General features: G+C 37.5%; 1 protein-coding gene across 2 annotated transcripts in view; it reads left to right on the plus strand.

Moving 5' to 3' along the window:
• HMCN1 (hemicentin 1) overlaps positions 1 to 19,380 on the plus strand; it is a 482,021-nt gene that overhangs the window by 215,704 nt on the left and 246,937 nt on the right. For both annotated transcript variants that reach the window (XM_035010675.1, XM_035010676.1), the window contains exon 11: positions 1,890 to 2,165. In XM_035010675.1, the coding sequence (XP_034866566.1) occupies positions 1,890 to 2,165 (276 nt within the window). The remainder of the gene's footprint in view (positions 1 to 1,889; positions 2,166 to 19,380) is intronic.

The following is a 19,380-nucleotide window of genomic DNA, read 5'->3' on the forward strand; positions in this document are numbered from 1 at the left end:
GAGCTTTCCGTACAGCTTTGGAGGCGGAGAGTGAAAATGGCGGCCTCCCAATCTCTGCCCCGGAGGAGCCAAGAACTTGGGGCCTGCTCCTCAGTGAGTCCCCAGAGAAAAGCCGTCAGTCACTCCCGTCTCCCTGGTCTCTGGCCGCACTCCGTGCTCACCCAGCCTGTGACCGCGTGTTTCTATCTCTGGCACCCAACCCCGGGTGGAGTCTCCAAACCCAGCAGATCCCTGCGGTGCACTCCCGCGCGGCTCCTCCCGGGGGAGGAAGGTGAGTCTCCCCGGATCTGCCGCTTGTTGGGTCCCTGCTGGAGGAGCAGGGGCCCGACGGTGCCGCGGATCACGGTTTATGGCAACCCCGAGCTGAGAGCCCGCGCCTGGGCTCCGCCTCTGCAGCCGGCTTCCCTGCTCCGTTACCTGGGAGCTCTGCCACACTCAGGCACCCCCGGTCTTTCTGTGACCCCGAGGGTCCTGAGACCACACTGTCCCGGAGGGTTCCACCCCCCGCTTAGCCACCAGAGTGACGTCCCTCGACGGAGCAGACTTTTAAATGTTCCGATTTTGTGCTCCATGGTTCTATCACTTGCCAGAAGCGGCCAACAGAGGCCCCTCCCCTGCCGTCTATCCTCCCGAATATCGCCTGGTATTCACTTCTCCGCACGTCCTACCTTCCAGAAAGTGGTCGCTTTTCTGATGAGAGAGTTTTTGCTCTTCTTTTCTTCGATCTCCTGTTGAGTTTGTAGGTGTTCAGAATGGTTTGATCCCTATCCAGGTGAATTCCTGAGAGGAGACGAAATCCAGGTCTCCTACTCCTCCGCCATCTTGCTCCGCCCCCCCTCTTTTCTTTTAAACACTAAATAAGTATTTTTAAATTAAAAAAATCCATAATTGCTACTTTCTTCAAAACTCAAATAAAAATTTGCTTCACTCCACAATCCTAAATTAGTCTAATCATATCCTTTTGCCACGCCTTTTTGATTCTCACATCTATAATTTATAAATTTAGACTTGTATGTGTATGCTTTGGTATGTAAACAAGCACTACTTTTTTTTTTTTTTACATTGAGGATTAAAGGAACTAAAAACAGATTCTTTGTGTGGTGTCTTCAGGTTACAAGTACCCTGTGCTATTATTCACTTTTACAGTAAGATGTTTTAAAATTTAATTTAAAATTTAAAATTTAAATTAGAGAACATTCAAATCTTCAATTAAAGACATACATTTAAAACTACAGTGTTTGGCAAAATCTGATAAAAATTAGATGGTTTTTTTTTTTTTTTTTTTTAGAATATGCACTACTTTGGTTTTTTTTAAAGATTTTATTTATTTATTTATTTATGAGAGACAGAGAGAGAGGCAGAGGGAGAAGCAGGCTCCCAAGGAGCAGGGAGCCCGATGCGGGACTCGATCCCAGGACCCTGGGATCATGACCTGAGCCGAAGGCAGACGCTTAACCATCTGAGCCACCCAGGTGCCCGAATATGCACTACTTTGTAAGAATCTTTTAATTAAATGATAATTTTCTTCAGGTCATAGACATATGTATTAATGAATAAATTCTCTTGTACTGCATCTTCCCTGCAAGATTTTCTTTTTTTTTTTTTTAAAGATTCTATTTATTTATTTGAGAGAGAGAAACAGCATGACAGGGGAGAGGGTCAGAGGGAGAAGCAGGCTTCCCAGTGAGCAGGGAGCCCAATGCGGCACTCGATCCCAGGACTCTGGGATCATGACCTGAGCCGAAGGCAGTCGATTAACCAACTGAGCCACCCAGGTGCCCCTTCCCTACAAGATTTTCAATACATACTCATTAAATATTTAAACCACATTAGTAAGTGAGCAAAATGGCTGTTAGGTCTCTTGATTTGAATATTTTCATTTTACACAGAGCCCCCTCCAGTCATCCAAGTGCCTGATAATGTTACAGTCACTCCTGGAGAAAGAGCAGTTTTGACATGTCTCGTCATCAGTGCAGTGGATTACAATCTAACCTGGCAGAAGAATGACCGAGATGCCAGACAGGCAGACCCAGCAAGAATGAGGATCTTGGCTAACCTATCACTGGAGCTAAGGAGTGTGAAGTTCAACGATGCTGGGGAGTATCACTGTGTGGTTTCCAATGAAGGAGGATCATCAGCTGCTTCAGTTTTCCTCACAGTGCAAGGTATGTGCATATGGTAACTTCAGAGTTATGATGTCTTCCTCTCTTCTTTCTTTGAACTTTATTCCCTTAAATTAGCTATGTGAGAATGACAGTATCTACCCAAACAATTACTGTTTTGAATGATAAAGGCCTTATGGATCTTAAGTAGTGTAAAGCTGACTAACCTGGAAACTAAAACATCACTAACAAATAGGTGACTTATTTTTTTTTTCAATTTTATTATGTTATGGTAGTCACCATACAATACATCATTAGTTTTTGATGTAGTGATCCATGATCCATTGTTTTCGTATAACACCCAGTGCTCCATGCAGGAGCACTTAATACCCATCACCAGGCTAACCAATCCCCCCTCCCACCTCCCCTCTAAAACCCTGTTTGTTTCTCAGAGTCCATAGTCTCTCATGGTTCATCTCTCCCTCCAATTCCCCCCGCCCATTTTCCCCTTCCTTCTCTTAATGTCCTCCATGTTATTCCTTATGTTCCACAAATAAGTGAAACCATATGATAATTGACTTTCTCTGCTTGATTTATTTCACTTAGCATAATCTCCTCCAGTCCCATCCATGTTGATGTAAAAGTTGGGTATTCATCTTTTCTGATGGCTGAGTAATATTCCATTGTATATATGGACCACATCTTCTTTATCCATTCATCCGTTGAAGGGCATCTCGGCTCTTTCCACAGTTTGGCTATTGTGGACATTGCTGCTATGAACATTGGGGTGCATATGGCCCTTCTTTTCACTACATCTGTGTCTTTGGGGTAAATACCCAGCAGTGCAATTGCTGGGTCATAGGGTAGCTCTATTTTTAAATTTTTGAGGAACCTCCACACTGTTTTCCAAAGTGGCTGTACCAACTTGCATTCCCACCAACAGTGTAAGAGGGTTCCCCTTTCTCCACAACCTCTCCAACATTTGTTGTTTCTTTCCCTGTCCATTTTTGCCATTCTAACTGGTGTAAGGTGGTATCTCAGTATGGTTTTGATTTGGATTTCCCTGATGGCTAATGATGATGAACATTTTTCATGTGTCTGTTAGCCATTTGTATGTCTTCTTCATAGAAGTATCTGATCATCTCTTCTGCCCACTTTTTTACTTGATTATTTGTTTTTTGGGTGTTGAGTTTGAGAAGTTCTTTATAGATTTTGGATACCAGCCCTTTATCTGTAGTGTCATTTGCAAATATCTTCTCCCATTCTGTGGGTGGCAAATAGGTGACTTTTTAAGATAAACACAGCTAGTCCTTTTAAGAGACTTTTATTTTGAGACTATAAATAGAAATTGTCTCTGGGTGATTTACTAGTTTTAAATTCTCTAGTCTATCATGTGGATTTTTTAAAAGTTCTATTTGTTTTTTTATTTTATTTTATTATGTTATGTTAATCACCATACATTACATCATTAGTTTTTGGTGTAGTGTTCCATGATTCATTGTTTGCGTATAACACCCAGTGCTCCATGCAGAACGTGCCCTCTTTAATACCCGTCACCAGGCTAACCCATCCCCCACCCCCTCCCCTCTAGAACCCTCAGTTTGTTTTAATAATTTGCTTAAAAATCCTTCCCAATTTGAGTTTTATATTATTTCCAATGTAACTAATTTACTTCTACTTATTTATTTGCTTAAAGATCTTATTTATTTATTTTAGAGAGAGGGTGCCAGCAAGTGGGGGAGGAGCAGAGGGAGAGAGAATCTTAAGCAGACTCCTCACTGAGCACAGAGCCCAATGCAAGGCTCGATTTCACAACCCTGAGATCATGACCCGAGCCAAAATCAAGAGTGGGACGCTTAACTGACTGAGTCACCCAGGTGCCCCCTACTTTTATTTTTTTAATTAAAGTTTAAGATGTTTCTCATCTTGGTGAAATTTTATTAAATTTTAGCAGGGTTGTTTTTATCTTTTTCATCTTAGACACAAAAGTTCTTACTGACAGTAAACTAATGGTAAGCCCACCTTTAATTATGTCTTTATAGACTATGTCTAGATAGCTGCAAACAGTGTGTTAACAATGTGGTTTGCTGGCTACAAATGTATATATTCTTCAGGATGATTAAATGTAGATCAGAAAGTGTTCCAGAGTATCTCTTTCAGTAGAATCACATTTGGCTTCTAAATGTCTATAGACCAGCTGAGAGCCTTAATGTAATGAACAAATTACTCTTGGCGGTTTTCAACTCTTAAGCTGGAAGATTCGGTTGCTGCTTCAACGGGGTATTTCATTTCAAATCCTTGATGTGGGAGACTGATTGCACCAGGATTGTGTCTGGCTCTTTGGTTATAGTCTTAGAAACAATTTTATAACATGCCCGAAGCAACACTCTCGGATGATTTTTTAACAAGGTTATCCAACAGAATGAACATTGCATCTCAGTGCTAGTGCTGAGATTGTTATTAATGGCAGAAAAGTGAAACTACCATGAGAATTAACAAAATGGTTGACATCTGATTCTAGTTTTCTCACTGGTAGTTGAGATATGTTCTGTAATCCGAATGTGTGTCTTTTGTTAGTTGCTCTGGTGAATCCTCTAGGGAAACATGGCTTTTGTAAATGGCTAACTGCATTTCCACATGGTAAACTGCCTAGATAATTAGAGTCTATCCAAGTGGTAACTTGAGTTACCAGAATTTTGAGACTGTTTTTACAGATAGAATAAAATGCTAATGGACTTCTGATATTTGATCTTGGTTCTTTACTTGAAGTCCCTTAGAATGGGATTGTAAAATAAAATCAGAGTCTTCCTAGTTTCCCCAGGTTAACTTTTCAGTGCATTAGTATTCAATTTAGTCAATTTGAGCAGTGATTCTCAAACTCTCAAACTTTCCTGGATAAGGAATTATCCAAGGAACTTATTTTTTTTAAAAAGCAGATTTCCAACCCCATATCTAGAGATTCTGATTCCCTAGGCCTGGTGTTCTGGCCTGAGAATATGCATTTATAAAAGACCTCTGAGATATTTTCATGGATAATATATTTTTTTTCTTCATACACTGCTGTGTTTTTATTCCAAAATAGTAAGACAAATAGGATATGGATAAAATAATAACAATGTAGACTGGCCTAGGGGTTTGAAGGAGAACATTAAACTCCCTAGAATTTTCCTGGCATCCCAAAGAACAGAAGCTCCAGGGGTACCACTTTGAATTTCTGGATCGTTTCTAAAGTGGCCCCTCTACCTCATTTGGAAAATCCTGTGAGGATGGACTGAAAATATATAGCTGTTTGTTTAACCCAGTATGGAGCTATTTCAATGCATTTCGCCTCTTGAACAGAGATATTGCATGCTCCGAAATAAAAGGAAAGCCCTGCTTATTCAGAGGTGGAGCAGGGAGAGACTTAAAAACTCTCCAGAAAGCCTTCAGCACTGTAACTAAATGTTAATGTTTAAAGATATACCAATATTTCAGGAAGCCATTGGTAGTGCCACACTAAAGCTCATTCTAGTTTTATTTATTTATTTTTTAATTTTTATTTATTTATTTATTATTATGTTATGTTAATCACCATACATTACATCATTAGTTTTTGATGTAGTTGTTCCATGATTCATTGTTTGCGTATGACACCCAGTGCTCCATGCAGAACGTGCCCTCCTTAAAACCCATCACCAGGCTAACCCATCCCCCCACCCCCCTCCCCTCTAGAACCCTCAGTTTGTTTCTCAGAGTCCATAGTCTCTCATGGTTCATCTCCCCCTCCGATTTCCCCCCCTTCATTCTTCCTCTCCTGCTATCTTCTTCTTTTTTTTTTTTTTTTTTTTATAAGATATGATGTATTATTTGTTTCAGAGGTACAGGTCTGTGATTCAACAGTCTTACACAAATCACAGCGCTCACCATAGCACATACCCTCCCCAATGTCTATCATCCAGCCGCCCCATCTCTCCCACCCCACCCCCCACTCCAGCAACCCTCAGTTTGTTTCCCGAGATTAAGAATGCCTCATATCAGTGAGGTCATATGATACATGTCTTTCTCTGATTGACTTATTTCGCTCAGCATAATACCCTCCAGTTCCATCCACGTCATTGCAAATGGCAAGATCTCATTCCTTTTGATGGCTGCATAATATTCCATTGTATATGTATATAACACATCTTTTTTATCATGGATAACATTTTATGAAATAGCATTTGAATCTATTCTACAGAATGAACCCTATGATTTAGAAAGGTATATCTTTAAAAGAAGCCCTTGACTCTTTTCTTTCTGGCAAAATAGAGTCATTATTAGCCAATGATTTAAATAAGTGCTGAGGTAAGATATTTTATAATACACAAAACATAAATACAAAAGACATACAATATTACCTGATTACTGGCTAGTATGTATCATCTCAAGTGGTATAAATCTGTTTAGAGTTGTTAATTTATGGCTTATCTAGTTGGTCTTGAGTTTGAGGGATGAAATGTGATGAAAAAAGATATTTTAAAAATCTAACAAAACTATAGACTAGTGTTAATGACACTTGTTTAATAAGAAATGAGAACTCTAGCTAATTGTAGCTATCTGAATGCATTATTTTACTATTGAATGTACTATTGCAAAGCTATGGATATTTGATGAAATAAACTATTGTACCCAGAGTTATAATTTATTTATAAGAATAAAAGATGCTTGTCAACTACTGACATTGGATCTAAAATTATAAATTAATTTCATTTATATGCAGTAAAATGTTTTTAAAAGCAGAAATAGCAAAGAGTTTCAGAAAACATAAAGGTATAATAGTTACTTGTTTTGAATACATACTTTACAAATAATTTTCTTGCTTATATGGGAATCAGTAGCTTAATTCATAGCCTCATTTACATTTCTTTACCTCCACATGTCTGTTCGGAAACTGCTGCTATCGGGAATAATCTTAAGAGTTACACATACAGGGCGCCTGGGTGGCTCAGTTGGTTAAGCGACTGCCTTCGGCTCAGGTCATGATCCTGGAGTCCTGGGATCGAGTCCCGCATCGGGCTCCCTGCTCGGCGGGGAGTCTGCTTCTCCCTCTGACCCTCCTCCCTCTCATGTGCTCTCTGTCTCTCTCATTCTCTCTGGCTCAAATAAATAAATAAAATCTTTAAAAAAAAAAAGAGTTAGACATACATACTTTACAAAGTTTGGGTAGTAGTTTTAAAATATATTATTAGAAAGAATTTTTTGGTTTTAAATAGCATATCTGTAGCTGCTGCAGCCTCTCCTCATCTAACAGTAAAATAACAATAAAGACCTCAAAAAGACAAAACTGAAGAATACCAAAACCCAGTGGCAATGGATAGTAGCAAAAATTCTGGGAGGAATTTTATAGCTATTATATATAAAGATTTTTATTTATATACATATGTATATCTAATGTAAATATGCATATGTAATGTTCATATTTTAAGGTCAGTGGAATGAAAATCTCAACCAACGGTCCATCCTTTTTATGTTCACATGAAAGCTGGGAGGATGTATCTTTTTCCTTCTGTTTCGTACTTTGCTCCAAAAAGAAAATATTACAGCCATAATCCTGTCTCCTCACACATATTAATAGCGATAACCATCCAGTAAGGAAAATGTAGGACAAGAAGTAGACAGGCTAATTGAACAAAATAATTAAAATAAAATAAAATAAAATGTAAATACAGAGAGAGAGAAAAAAAAAGTAGACAGGCAAGCTGGGGCCCACGTAGAGAATTGTAACTTGGATATATGTTTCTCTCCAAATGAAAATATTTGGAAACATGAGAAACATTGATAGGGGTGTCAATTATGGATTTTAGAGAGAGCTGGTAGCAGAGGGGAGTATCCCAATCTCAGCCCAAAGAGCATAATAGATGAGAATTGTGCAAGGAGCTATGCATATCAGACTAACTCAGCTGCAGAGCTGCAAAGGCAGTTCAACTAGAACAGAAGTAGCCAAATAATCAAGCTATGTCTATCCAAACACTTTGTTGATAGACACTGGGTCTGGATTTGATGTCACCTAATTTGAGGATGAATAAACAGAAAATTATCAAAACAAAACAAAACAACAGGAAAAAAAAAAATAAAGCATTGGGCCTAAGAAAAAGATAATGGGGAACAAAATAAGGGGGGATAGCCTTAGAAGAAATGGATGCTTCTGAAGGCAGTTTATTCTAAAGACAAAAAAAATGTTTAGTGTCACCAATGTCTTTCTAAAAGACCTATCCTCCTTTGAGCAGGAGTAGATATTGATAAAGGAGGAACTGGCTGAGGTGATAGGACAACTACAGGTGTGATGGAATAAGAAAGGATTTGTTGTTGGAATAATACAATGCAAATTTGAATTAGCGGCACTAAACAGAATTTATATTACATAAAAATAAAATCAGGGATGTGGTGCATGAATTTGAGAAGTTCTTTCAGAACGTTGAGGAAAAGAATTAAGAGTGAATAATATGTTTTGTTTTGTTTTGTTTTAAGGAGAAATAAAAACCAGAGACAGGAACTTGGAACTTCAAGATTTCTAGGTATATGGCATATATACGTATATAACAAAGACAAGTGAAACAAAAGAAATAGAAAAAGATACAGTTGAAGAAAATTATCCTAGGGAGGAAAACAAAAATAGTCCTGGGTGAGCAAATCAAGCAAGGTCAATGAAGAGAGAACTTCATCTAGACACATCCTGGCTGCAATTTCAAATTATTAGTATAAGAGAAAAAGCTCCACAAGCATATGTTCAGACTAAACCAATATGTTGTAAGCTGAGGGATAAAATCAGACTGGTGTCAGACTATGTTAAAGGCTAGAACATAATTGCAATGAATATTTGTCATATTTTGGTTCTTAGGGTCTGAATGTGTCCTCTAATTTAGGAAGAAATTCTCTATTATCTTAGTGGGAAGCAGAAAGGCAGATGAAATCAGATAATTCCTTTCCCCATCCTAGAATCAGCCATTCCAGTGCTCCCAGTGGGACTTTAACTCTTGCTTAGACCATGGGCACTTAAAAGACTTCAATTTTGGCAGTATCATGAAATATTGAGCACAGCAGTAGCAGAAGCAAATGTCCTACTGGCCCTTTTCCATCATTCTCATTTCCCTTAGTGACATTAAACTCATTATCAATTTACCAGAAGAGCCTTGAGAAGAAACACTGATCCTAGAAACTATGGCTGTTTGAATCAGTCACATAATGAGCATGAGAGAATGTGAACGGATTGATGCGCTTCTTTCATTATGAGAATTCCTCACTGTGGAGATAATGGTATAATTAGACACAGGAAATTCTTCGGAAAAGGGATTCCCTCAAGTGGGGTTTACAAGACTCAGAAGTCCAGCTAGTCAAACATATAAACAAACAAACTGAAGCCACCCACAGTTAAGCCAGGAAGGGGGGAAAAACCCAGTTAGATTGATATAGACAAAAATGTGAATATGAGATTGACCACTGCTTGTTTGGAGGCAATGGAATTATAAATGACTTACTTACTTCCGTTTTTCTGTACTTAAAAAAAGGTATTTAATAGGAATACATTATTTTAAAACTTTGTGTAAATAGGATTTAAAAATTTTTGAGAGTGCTCACATTACTTTTATTGGGAGTTTGAATTATGTATGGGTAATGTATTTTCTTTCTTTGCTAAATTTTCCATAAATTTTCTTTATCACTTTTATATTTAAAATATTAAGATATAATTAAGAAAGTTAATGAGAGTGTAAAAGTAAAGAATCATTAAAATAAATTAAAATAAATTAAGAAACAATGCCTCTCAAAGTGTCATGTTAAGACTTCTGTCATGAAAATTCATATGTGAAAGCTTAAGGGTCTGGAATTTTATAGAACTATATTACAGAATAAGCTGTTTTAAATCCTTTCTGAAGCAGGGGCACCTGGGTGGCTCAGTGGCTTAAGCATCTGACTCGATTTCAGCTCAGGTCATGATCTCAGGATCGTGAGATCAAGCCCCATGTCAGGCTTGGGGCTGGGTGTGGAGCCTGTCTCTCTCCCTCTCTGTCTGCTGCCCCCCCCCTTCATGCATATTTGCCAGTAGTATTTCCTCGCTAAAATGGAATTTAACCTAAATTTATTATTGTCTATCTCTGACATTATTGCAGTTCTTTTATTAACTGAATATCCTAAGCATATTGGTTTGTAGGTGTGGGATTTTTTACAGATCCAGCATATAACTCTCAAAATTTAGTCCTTGCCTGTGTGTTTTATTGCCAATGCACCACCTACTGGTAAATCAATGAATAAATGACCTCTCAGATTTAACAGACCTTCTGTCTAGTCTAGCACTGTCTAGTAGAAATTTCTACAATGATAGAAGTGTTGTATATCAGTGCTGTTCCATGTGTATGTGGCACTTGAGCACTTGAATTATGGCTAATGCTCCTAAAGGAACTTGTTTTGAAATTTGATCTAGTTTTAGGCAATTTAAATAGACATGTGGAGGGGTGTCTGGGTGGCTCAGTTGGTTAAGTGTCCAACTCTTGATTTTGGCTTAGATCATGATCTCGGGTCATGTGGAGCCTGCTTAAGATTCTCTCTCTCCCTTTCTCTCTGCCCCTCCCCCTCCCTCTCTAAAAAAAAAAAAAAGTAAAAATAAAAATAAATAAACATATGGCTAGTGGCTACCCTATTGGACAGCACAACTCTAGTCTTTTCCAGAGAAAAAAGAAAAGCAGAAATATCAAGAGCAGAAGTCTTAGGAAACTTATTGCTGATGCCATGTAGATTAACCACTGTCATAATTCATTGGGATTATTGCCATTCAGTAATAATTCTGCTTTGGAAAAGTTGTAGCCATTTCTTCATATTTCCACTGATGAGATATCATTTGGAAATGTGCATTTGATTCCAAATCTTTGGGATTTCAGTGGTCTGTGCCTCTTTCTCCAGGCAGTTGATCTCTGTTTTTGTTGTTTTTGTTTGGTTGATTGGTTCACTTTTAGTTTTCATCCTTTGCTCTTTGGAAGGAATCCCTGGCCATTTTTATGTGAGCTTTCTAGTAGGCCTGGAAAAGCTTTAAAAATGTTAAAATGTATTCCGTTAACATTTCCACTCATTGAAAATTAAGGAAAAGTTAAATGAGCAAACACATTTGTCTATTGTAAATCATTCTTAGTGAAATTCTGTTAATCTCTTTGTGCAAGCCTCATGTTTAACAGTTGGTTACCACCAGAACTAGCTAGGGTCACCTCCCTAATCGGAAATGGAAGTAATGCATTTTCAAACAATGTCAGTATGTTTTAAATACACTGATTGAGCTAAATCACTAGGTACACATCTTTTGGGATAGGACATGGCTACTAAGTACAATTCTAAGCAGGCTCAATGATAGTCATTATGTAACTTTTTGAAGTTAGCTTTTTCTACAGTAAACACAGATATTTAGAAGAATCAGAGATCCTGTAAAATATGTTTTACAGTCTGAACAATTCAATAGAAATTAGGTTTGGTAATTAAAGACTAATTATTTCCCAATTTCTCATGTAGCATTGCTTGATGTCAGATCATTCAATATATTATCCACAATGACAAAAAAAAGTATTGGGAACAGTTGTAAACTTGTTCTGTTATGTTTTCAAAAATATGAATCAATTAAGTGGTTGGGCTGAATGTAGGTTTTTAACTATCCCCAAAACAAGGATATTTACTTAGATTTTACTGTAAGAACTGAAGTAAAAAAAAGAAACTTAATACTAAAATCTCCTTACTGGAGTATCTTCTCATCAGGGTTAGTTCCTCGTTACACGAAATTATCACTAGGAACATTTAGAAGCTTGGGAATCTTCCGTCACAGGGATCAATTGACAGCCCTGAAATACTTTTTTTTTTTCCAAAATGTAATTCAATGCCTTTTTAAACAACAATTGGCAATTGGTTGCTCCACTAGGTCACTTTTGGACACATACCCTTTTGGGGGAGGTAAGAAAAGCTTCTAAAACTTTTTAACCCTATTTCTTTTGGACACTGAACGTTACTGAGCTAAAAATCCTTTCTTGCCTGCGTCTGTTAATCTAATTGCTTTCTGGGGTAGTGAAAGCACTAGACCAGGAGTCATGGTACTTGGGATCTATTTTAAGGAATCATGCCTGACCTCTTTCTCTCTTTCACTCTTTGCGCTCCTTCCCCCAGACCACACAAACACAGTGTACCCGTTTTTAAAATTGAATTTCAAATGCCCTTTTTATTTATGGACATATTGGGACACATTTTCTATGGGAGGATGCTAGAATCAGTGGATGCTTGGGAATGCTGATTGGGATCAGTGTGAATGAGCTAATGTGAAATTTAGAGTTCAGATGGAATTATCCTAGGTATAGTGATATGTTTAGGCCTATGTACTTCCCACTTTCCCTATGGTTAGTTCAGTCTTCCCTGTTTCTTAAATCGCTCCCTCTCTTATTTCCAATGGTATCACCCTCACCCATCTCAAATGTCACATGCTTAAACTATTAAAATCCTCATTTTGTGGACTTCCTTCCTTTCAGTTTTGTTCCCTCACTTTAATCCATAGTATAACCAGGCAAACTTTCCCTAAATTTTGCTTTAAATGTCCATGCATTCAGAACCTTTGTGTTGTTTCCTAATTACCCCAGGATAAAATTTACAAACATCAGCCCTCCACAAACTGACTCCTCCATAATACTTTTAACACTTTATCTTCAACCTTTATCCCTCATAAAACACTGTAGGGTGCAAAAGAAATGTTTCCTTTCAATATATGGATACTATTTAAGGGAATCAGATATTCATATGTCTATTCCTTTATTCCTATTTCTTTAATCTGGGTAACTAAATATTTGAACTTGTTATTAAGATTCATCTCTAATTATGAATTGAAAGTAGAGGAACTTTCAGATTTATTATTTCCTGCCATAAAATATTACTGATGCTGCCAGATTTTATATGTCAGAGCAGTATCAGGCAGATAATTTTTAGAGTCTGTGTATGAGTTTTGAATTTTCTTGGTATTGAATTTCTCAAAAGGATGGGTAGGTACTACTCTTGTCTCATCTTCAGTCTCCAGAACTGATTTTTCTGGTGGCCACTGACTGTTTCCTCTGCCAGGCTCCACGTCTATTATACTTTCAGTGGATTCCTGTTTTCTACTGCTTTGGCCCAAGCCTCTGCTCCATTACTTCCCTATTTCCATGGTTCGCCTGATTCCACTTCCCATTGCTTGAGTCATAGAAGCATCCCAACTACTTTCAAATTATATCATTCTCATTCTGGTTCTATGACCTAGCTCACAGAGCTGTTTTGACTTTGATGTTTCCTATCTAAATCCTACCTGTGATATGAATTTCCTCTCATAAACCACCTTCTTTCTCCCATCCAAGTACTAATGAGGCCTGAGCCTACTTAGCTTCCGAGATCAGATGAGATCAGGCATGTTCAGGGTGATCTAGGCATAGACTAAATCACCTTTCTGAATATTGGTTGGTCTCTTTGTTCTGGTTTCTGTAGAACTTTTTTTTTTTTTTTATGCCACGCAGTTTTGCACTTAATCACCATCAACTCTATGTGTCTAGTTTTTCCCCAGTATTATTACTGAGGTACTTCTTGACTCCTCCTTTTTATCCATAGTGCCTTGCACAAAGGGAAAAACACAATTGCACCCAATAGGTGTTTGTTCCTTAATTGCTAAATGGACCTCAAAGTAATAATAACACTACAGGGAAGATTTGGGTCACTAACCTTATGTTTCATGTTTCCGTGTTAACTTCAATGGCTTATTTGGGTCACATCAACAATTTTATTTATTTATTTTTGAGAGAGAGAGAGAGCAAGAGTGAACAGGGCGAGAGAGGGGCAAAAGGAGAGGAAGAGAGAGAATTCTAAGCAGGCTCCATGCTCCGCGTTGAGCTGGACGTGGGGCTTGATCCCAGGACCCTGAGATCCTGACCTGAGCCAAGATCAAGAGTTGGATGCTTAACCAACTGAGCCACCCAGATGCCCCAACAATTTTAGATTTCATTATATAAATACTTTCTTTTCCAGTTGTAGCACCTGCCAGCATATTACTGCTTACATTTAAAACCATGTTTTATAACAGTCTGAGAATTATCTTATGAAAAATTTATGGAGTTTTTTTTTTTAAGTATTGCTTAGTTAACCCTATTTAAAGATTATATCATGGGTGAGTTTGGCAAAATTTTTTGAAACAGGCTAAAGCAATATATCAATTTTAAGTTGACAGTGGCTGATAAATTTCCAAATTCTTGTACTAGCCAGGCTTAGGAGTAGAAGTTAGGATAAGTGGGGTGATATTTATTACACAGTATGAGTTTAAAGTTTTGTTTAAAACATACTACCTTCCTGTTTATCAGGGGACAAGACACAAATCTATTGATTTTATTAGCTGCTCCTTTATGAGGAGGACTTTTAAAGCTGAAGATGAATATGAATGTCCTGGTTAAATATTTTAGCATATTCCATGTATAACTGACATTTTCTCTGCAATTTCATGCTGCCACATGGAAATCAAAGGGCCAGACAAGGTTTCCTTTTCTTTGCCATGTTATGTCTGTATGAACATAAGAAGTATTAATTTGTTTTCTATGGTGTCAGGAAAGGGTGGATGTCTGTCACTAATTAGTTCATGTCACCAGGGAGAGTATTGCAGTAAAAAAGGAAATATTTTTCAAGATGATTGATGAAGTTAAGTCCCTAATGACCAGAATTACTTCACTAAGTGTGAAATTGATATTATCATAACCATATGCTCATTACATCATCACAACTACTTTTTAACAAGTGCCAGGTGACATAGGTATTAGCATGGTTTTTTTTTAATCAGTCATATGTGGAAAAACTAAATTTATCTATTTTTATTGAAATTTCTGATAAATTTTGAGTATCTAGAAACATCTCAAATTTCAGAAGAATCAAATAAGATATATTTAGTATTATTTATTAGTAGGATGTGTAATTTAAATATGCAAGTATGAGAATTGTGATCAAGTTTCATTTGTAAATGCCTAGATAATACATATATAGCTAATCTGCAATAATCCTGTGAGTTATCATCCCTATTAAGGTATAGACCAGACACCATCGATTATTTAACTATTTTAAGGCTTATTAAGTGCTTTCTCTGTAAAATGGCAGTGACATTTCGTAGAGTTTTTTGTGGGAAATAAATGGTAGGTCTAGAGTTAGATACCTAGCATATATCAGGCACTCAATAATTTTACCTACCTTCCTATTTTAAGAACTAACTACCAGAAAGAGATTTAGTCCCTAATTGTACATAGTTTGGTTTTGTATACAACATTCTTTGAGTTCTTTGTGGTTATAAAGTATCTGAAAATCTTAGGTACTCAATAAATGTTTGTTATGAGAAAGGATGAAAACACAAATTTGCCCAAGTACTGTAAATATAGCAGTGGCGAAAAATATTTTAAATTGTTGCTTAGGTAATTCAAAGCATTACCATTATCTGATTAATTTATTGATAATAATTAAATCATCTTGAAGAGAAAGTCCTTTAGGTCTTTTTGAGACTGTCCTACTAGAGGCATAATAGCAACAAATCAGACCCAGCTGACTACCAATAGGAAATATGCCTTTGAGTATGAAGATGACATTTGCAAGATTTGCAAGAGTTAGGCAAGATTTTATCTTCTATAGTCTTTGCAGACAGAGCAATGGCTGTTTTCATGGCCACTTAAAATTCATTTTGCCAGCCTTACCATTCATAATGTGTTAAGACACCTAAATTTTAAAGTAGTGTTTATTTTTTATTTTTAGTATCATAATCTATATGTAACTCGAGAGAAATTATAAAAACTCACATATTTTGCTTTTCTTATGATTAAAATATAGAGAATTAATTAATGCCTTAACACTAATGGAGTGCCATGTTTCCATTGCTTTGGCTAATGAAAAGCAACTTGTTATTTATGATTATGATGATGGTTGATGATGGTGGTGGTGATAATAATGGTGATGGGTCGTGGTGGTAAAATGAGATTAAAAACCAACTAAGAATGGATTACTTCTCCCCAAATCCTAAAATTTGACTCTAGACTTTGATGGAGTTGAACTAAGGTTTTTAAACTTGTTCTTGCTCCATTAAAACGACTTTATCAAAACAAAAGGAGCTTTTTTCTAGGAAATTGAAAATTCTAACCCTTGAGAAAATTATAGTGAGGTCAACTGCATCCTTATTTAACCAAATCAAGTGAAGCCCGAATCATTCTGACCATCTTTATTCAACTGTTATTTGGCAGAAATCTAATTTTGCTTCCATATTTGTTCATGTCCTTTCTGATTTTCTTATTGTCAGTGGAAATATTCTTTCCAGAACAATGGTAAATTTCTCACCTTCTGTGAGATGATGTCATCCCATCTGTGTGTATGTACACAGACTGATTTCATGACCCTGAGCAGCACCCTATATCCAGGCTTTATTAGAGAAATGACCTCTTAGCTCTCTGCATCCTGGTTAGAGTAACTGCCATTTATTTTTACATTGATACATAAACTACAGAGCCTACCAGTGGAATTCTTGCTGGGCAAGATGCCAGGCCAATTCTGTCAGACTTCATTGGAAAGCACCATGTTTAGACAAAAATCCCAAGAGCTACTGAATCTTTGCAGCAATGCTGGGTTAAAATGAGCTACACATAAGAAACATTTTATTTTCAGAAAGTGGGACTGAATAAATGTGGGTATTCAATAAATTCCAAAGAGAAAAAGTGTTCCTTTTTTCCTCATCCCCTGAAGATTATCTGCACCACTCCCACAGCATATGTAGTCCTCTGGCATTTCAGAATTGATGGACTCCAGATGCAATCACAATTTGAACTGTTGGCCATGGCCAGTCTGCCCTTGACCCCCTGCATTTCTGTACCCCTGTGTTCACCAAGAAGAATCCATTGAATAGTGAAACTATCAACCAAGTCCACAGGCAGGAAAAACCCTTTAAACATTAACTTCAAAGACAATCATAATTTGAAAAACACAATGTAAACAGGAAAAAAGGGGAGGTGATCGTTAAGCTGCTAGCAATTAGGCATTAATTAGTTTTGTTCAGTTGTTTAGCTGCCCGGTCCAGTAGTACCACTTGTATCTCCTTCAAATATATCAGGATTCCTCAGACTAATTTTTCTTAGTGAAATTAAGCCACAATTTGGAGACTAACATAGTAAAGATATATCATAAATATATACAGATCTAACTAACTGAATTTCTGGATTTCATTTATATATATATATTTTTTAAAGATTTTATTTATTTATTCATTAGAGACAGAGAGAGAGAGAGGCAGAGGGAGAAGCAGGCTTCCCGCCCAGCAGGGAACCCGATGCGGGACTCGATTCCAGGACCCTGAGATCATGACCTGAGCCGAAGGCAGACGCTTAACGACTGAGCCACCCAGGCGCCCTGGATTTCATTTATATTAAAAACCCAGTTAGATGGAAAGTTGACACTATGTCTGTTTGGCTCATCATTGTATCCCTACAGGTTAGCACTGAGCCTGGAACATCATAATTGTGCAAGAACCACATTATTAAATTTATTTATTTTTGTTAATACTTATAACATCTATTTCAAACACTGTGAAAGTGAATTTATTTTCATTTATCTTTTTGAGTGGGGAATATTTACACTAAGAAAATTATTTCTTTGATAGTACTTTCTTTGAAGATTAATACTTACTCTGTAGTGATCTAGATGTAAAATGTGGAATTGATAAGACCAGATATATCAACATTCCAGTTATCCCAGGGAATTTTTGTATCCTTTTTGACAATAACTTCCTGATTTAATATTTCATTTTCAAAAGTCTATTTTTTTACCATAGAAGTGGAATGCATGCAATAGGAACTTTGAATAATTGATATTTCCTGTTAAGTTCTGTGAATCCATGGGCTGAGACAAATGATCAATATAGCAAGACCTTGAGTGGTGCCAGGATAAAAATTCTTAGAGCCAAGTTACAGTTTAGGAATGAACTGTATTCCATCAACAGTTTTAAGTGTCTATTGTTACAAGTCACAAGAAAGAAAGGAAAGAAAGAAAGAAAGAAAGAAAGAAAGAAAGAAAGAAAGAAAGAGAAGGAAGGGAGGGAGGGAGGGAGGGAGGAAGGAAGGAAGGAAGGAAGGAAGGAAGGAAGGAAAGAAAGAAAGAAGAAAAAGAAAGAAAGAAAGAAAGAAAGAAAGAAAGAAAGAAAGAAAGAAAGAGAAAGAGAATGAAAGAAAGAAAGATGTAATTTGAGCAAGAGAAAGCAAGCAAGCAAGCAAGAAAGAAAGAAAGAAAGAAAGAAAGAAAGAAAGAAAGAAAGAAAGAAAGAAAGAAAGAACAAACTAAAAAGAAAAGAAAAGAAAGAGCAGTTCAAACAAAGCAGGCAGCAGTCAGGACAAGTTGAGGCTCCAAACCTGTGTTCACTGTATAGAAAGACTCAAAAGGCCCTATCTATAGACTTTTCTGGAAAACAGTTTTATACTGGAGTCCCAGCTTAGCAGACAGAAGCCACTGGTCAGTTGGTGGGAGCAAAATAGGAAGGGGTTACCTGGTAACCAGTGGAGCACAGAAACATGACATTAGGATCAAATTCATTTTACTCTCAAAGAGGAGTTATTTCCCCTGCTTTAAAATTTCTTTGGATCCAAAGAAAACCAAAGTTGGTGGCATCACAATTCCAGACTTCAAGCTCTGTTACAAAGCTGTCATCATCAAGACAGTATGGTACTGGCACAAAAACAGACACATTGATCAATGGAACAGAATAGAGAACCCCAAGATGGACCCTCAACTCCATGGTCAACTAGTCTTTGACAAAGCAGGAAAGAATATCCAATGGAAAAAGGCAGTCTCTTCAACAAATAGTGTTGGGAAAATTGGACAGCCACATGCAGAAGAATGAAACCGGACCATCTTCTTACACCATACACAAAAATAGTCTCAAAATCACTATGACTGATGTCCCCAGGCTGTGAGGACCACCTTCTTCCACATGTCCAAGACACTCCAGGAGAATGGAGTTACTGCAAGGCCAGTCTTGTAACCAAGGCCATGGGGCAGAGCAGGACTGTGGGGCTGGATGGCTGGGAGGCAGGACCTGGCTAGAGAATGGACAGAGGAAACCCCTTCCCCCATTCCCCTGCCCCAGCTGCCAAATATCACTGTGTCTTGCTCCTGTAGCTCCCCTGGCTTTCATTCAGGCCCCTCCTGGCACTGGCCTCAGATCCAGTCCCCTGATGTCCCCCAGAGGAGAGTTAGCCAGACCCTTCCCAAGCCCTGAGGGCAGGGC

Source organism: Mirounga leonina, unplaced genomic scaffold (assembly GCF_011800145.1).
Source record: "Mirounga leonina isolate KUSES-001 unplaced genomic scaffold, KU_Mleo_1.0 Mir_154, whole genome shotgun sequence".
Taxonomy (NCBI): Eukaryota; Metazoa; Chordata; class Mammalia; order Carnivora; family Phocidae; genus Mirounga; species Mirounga leonina.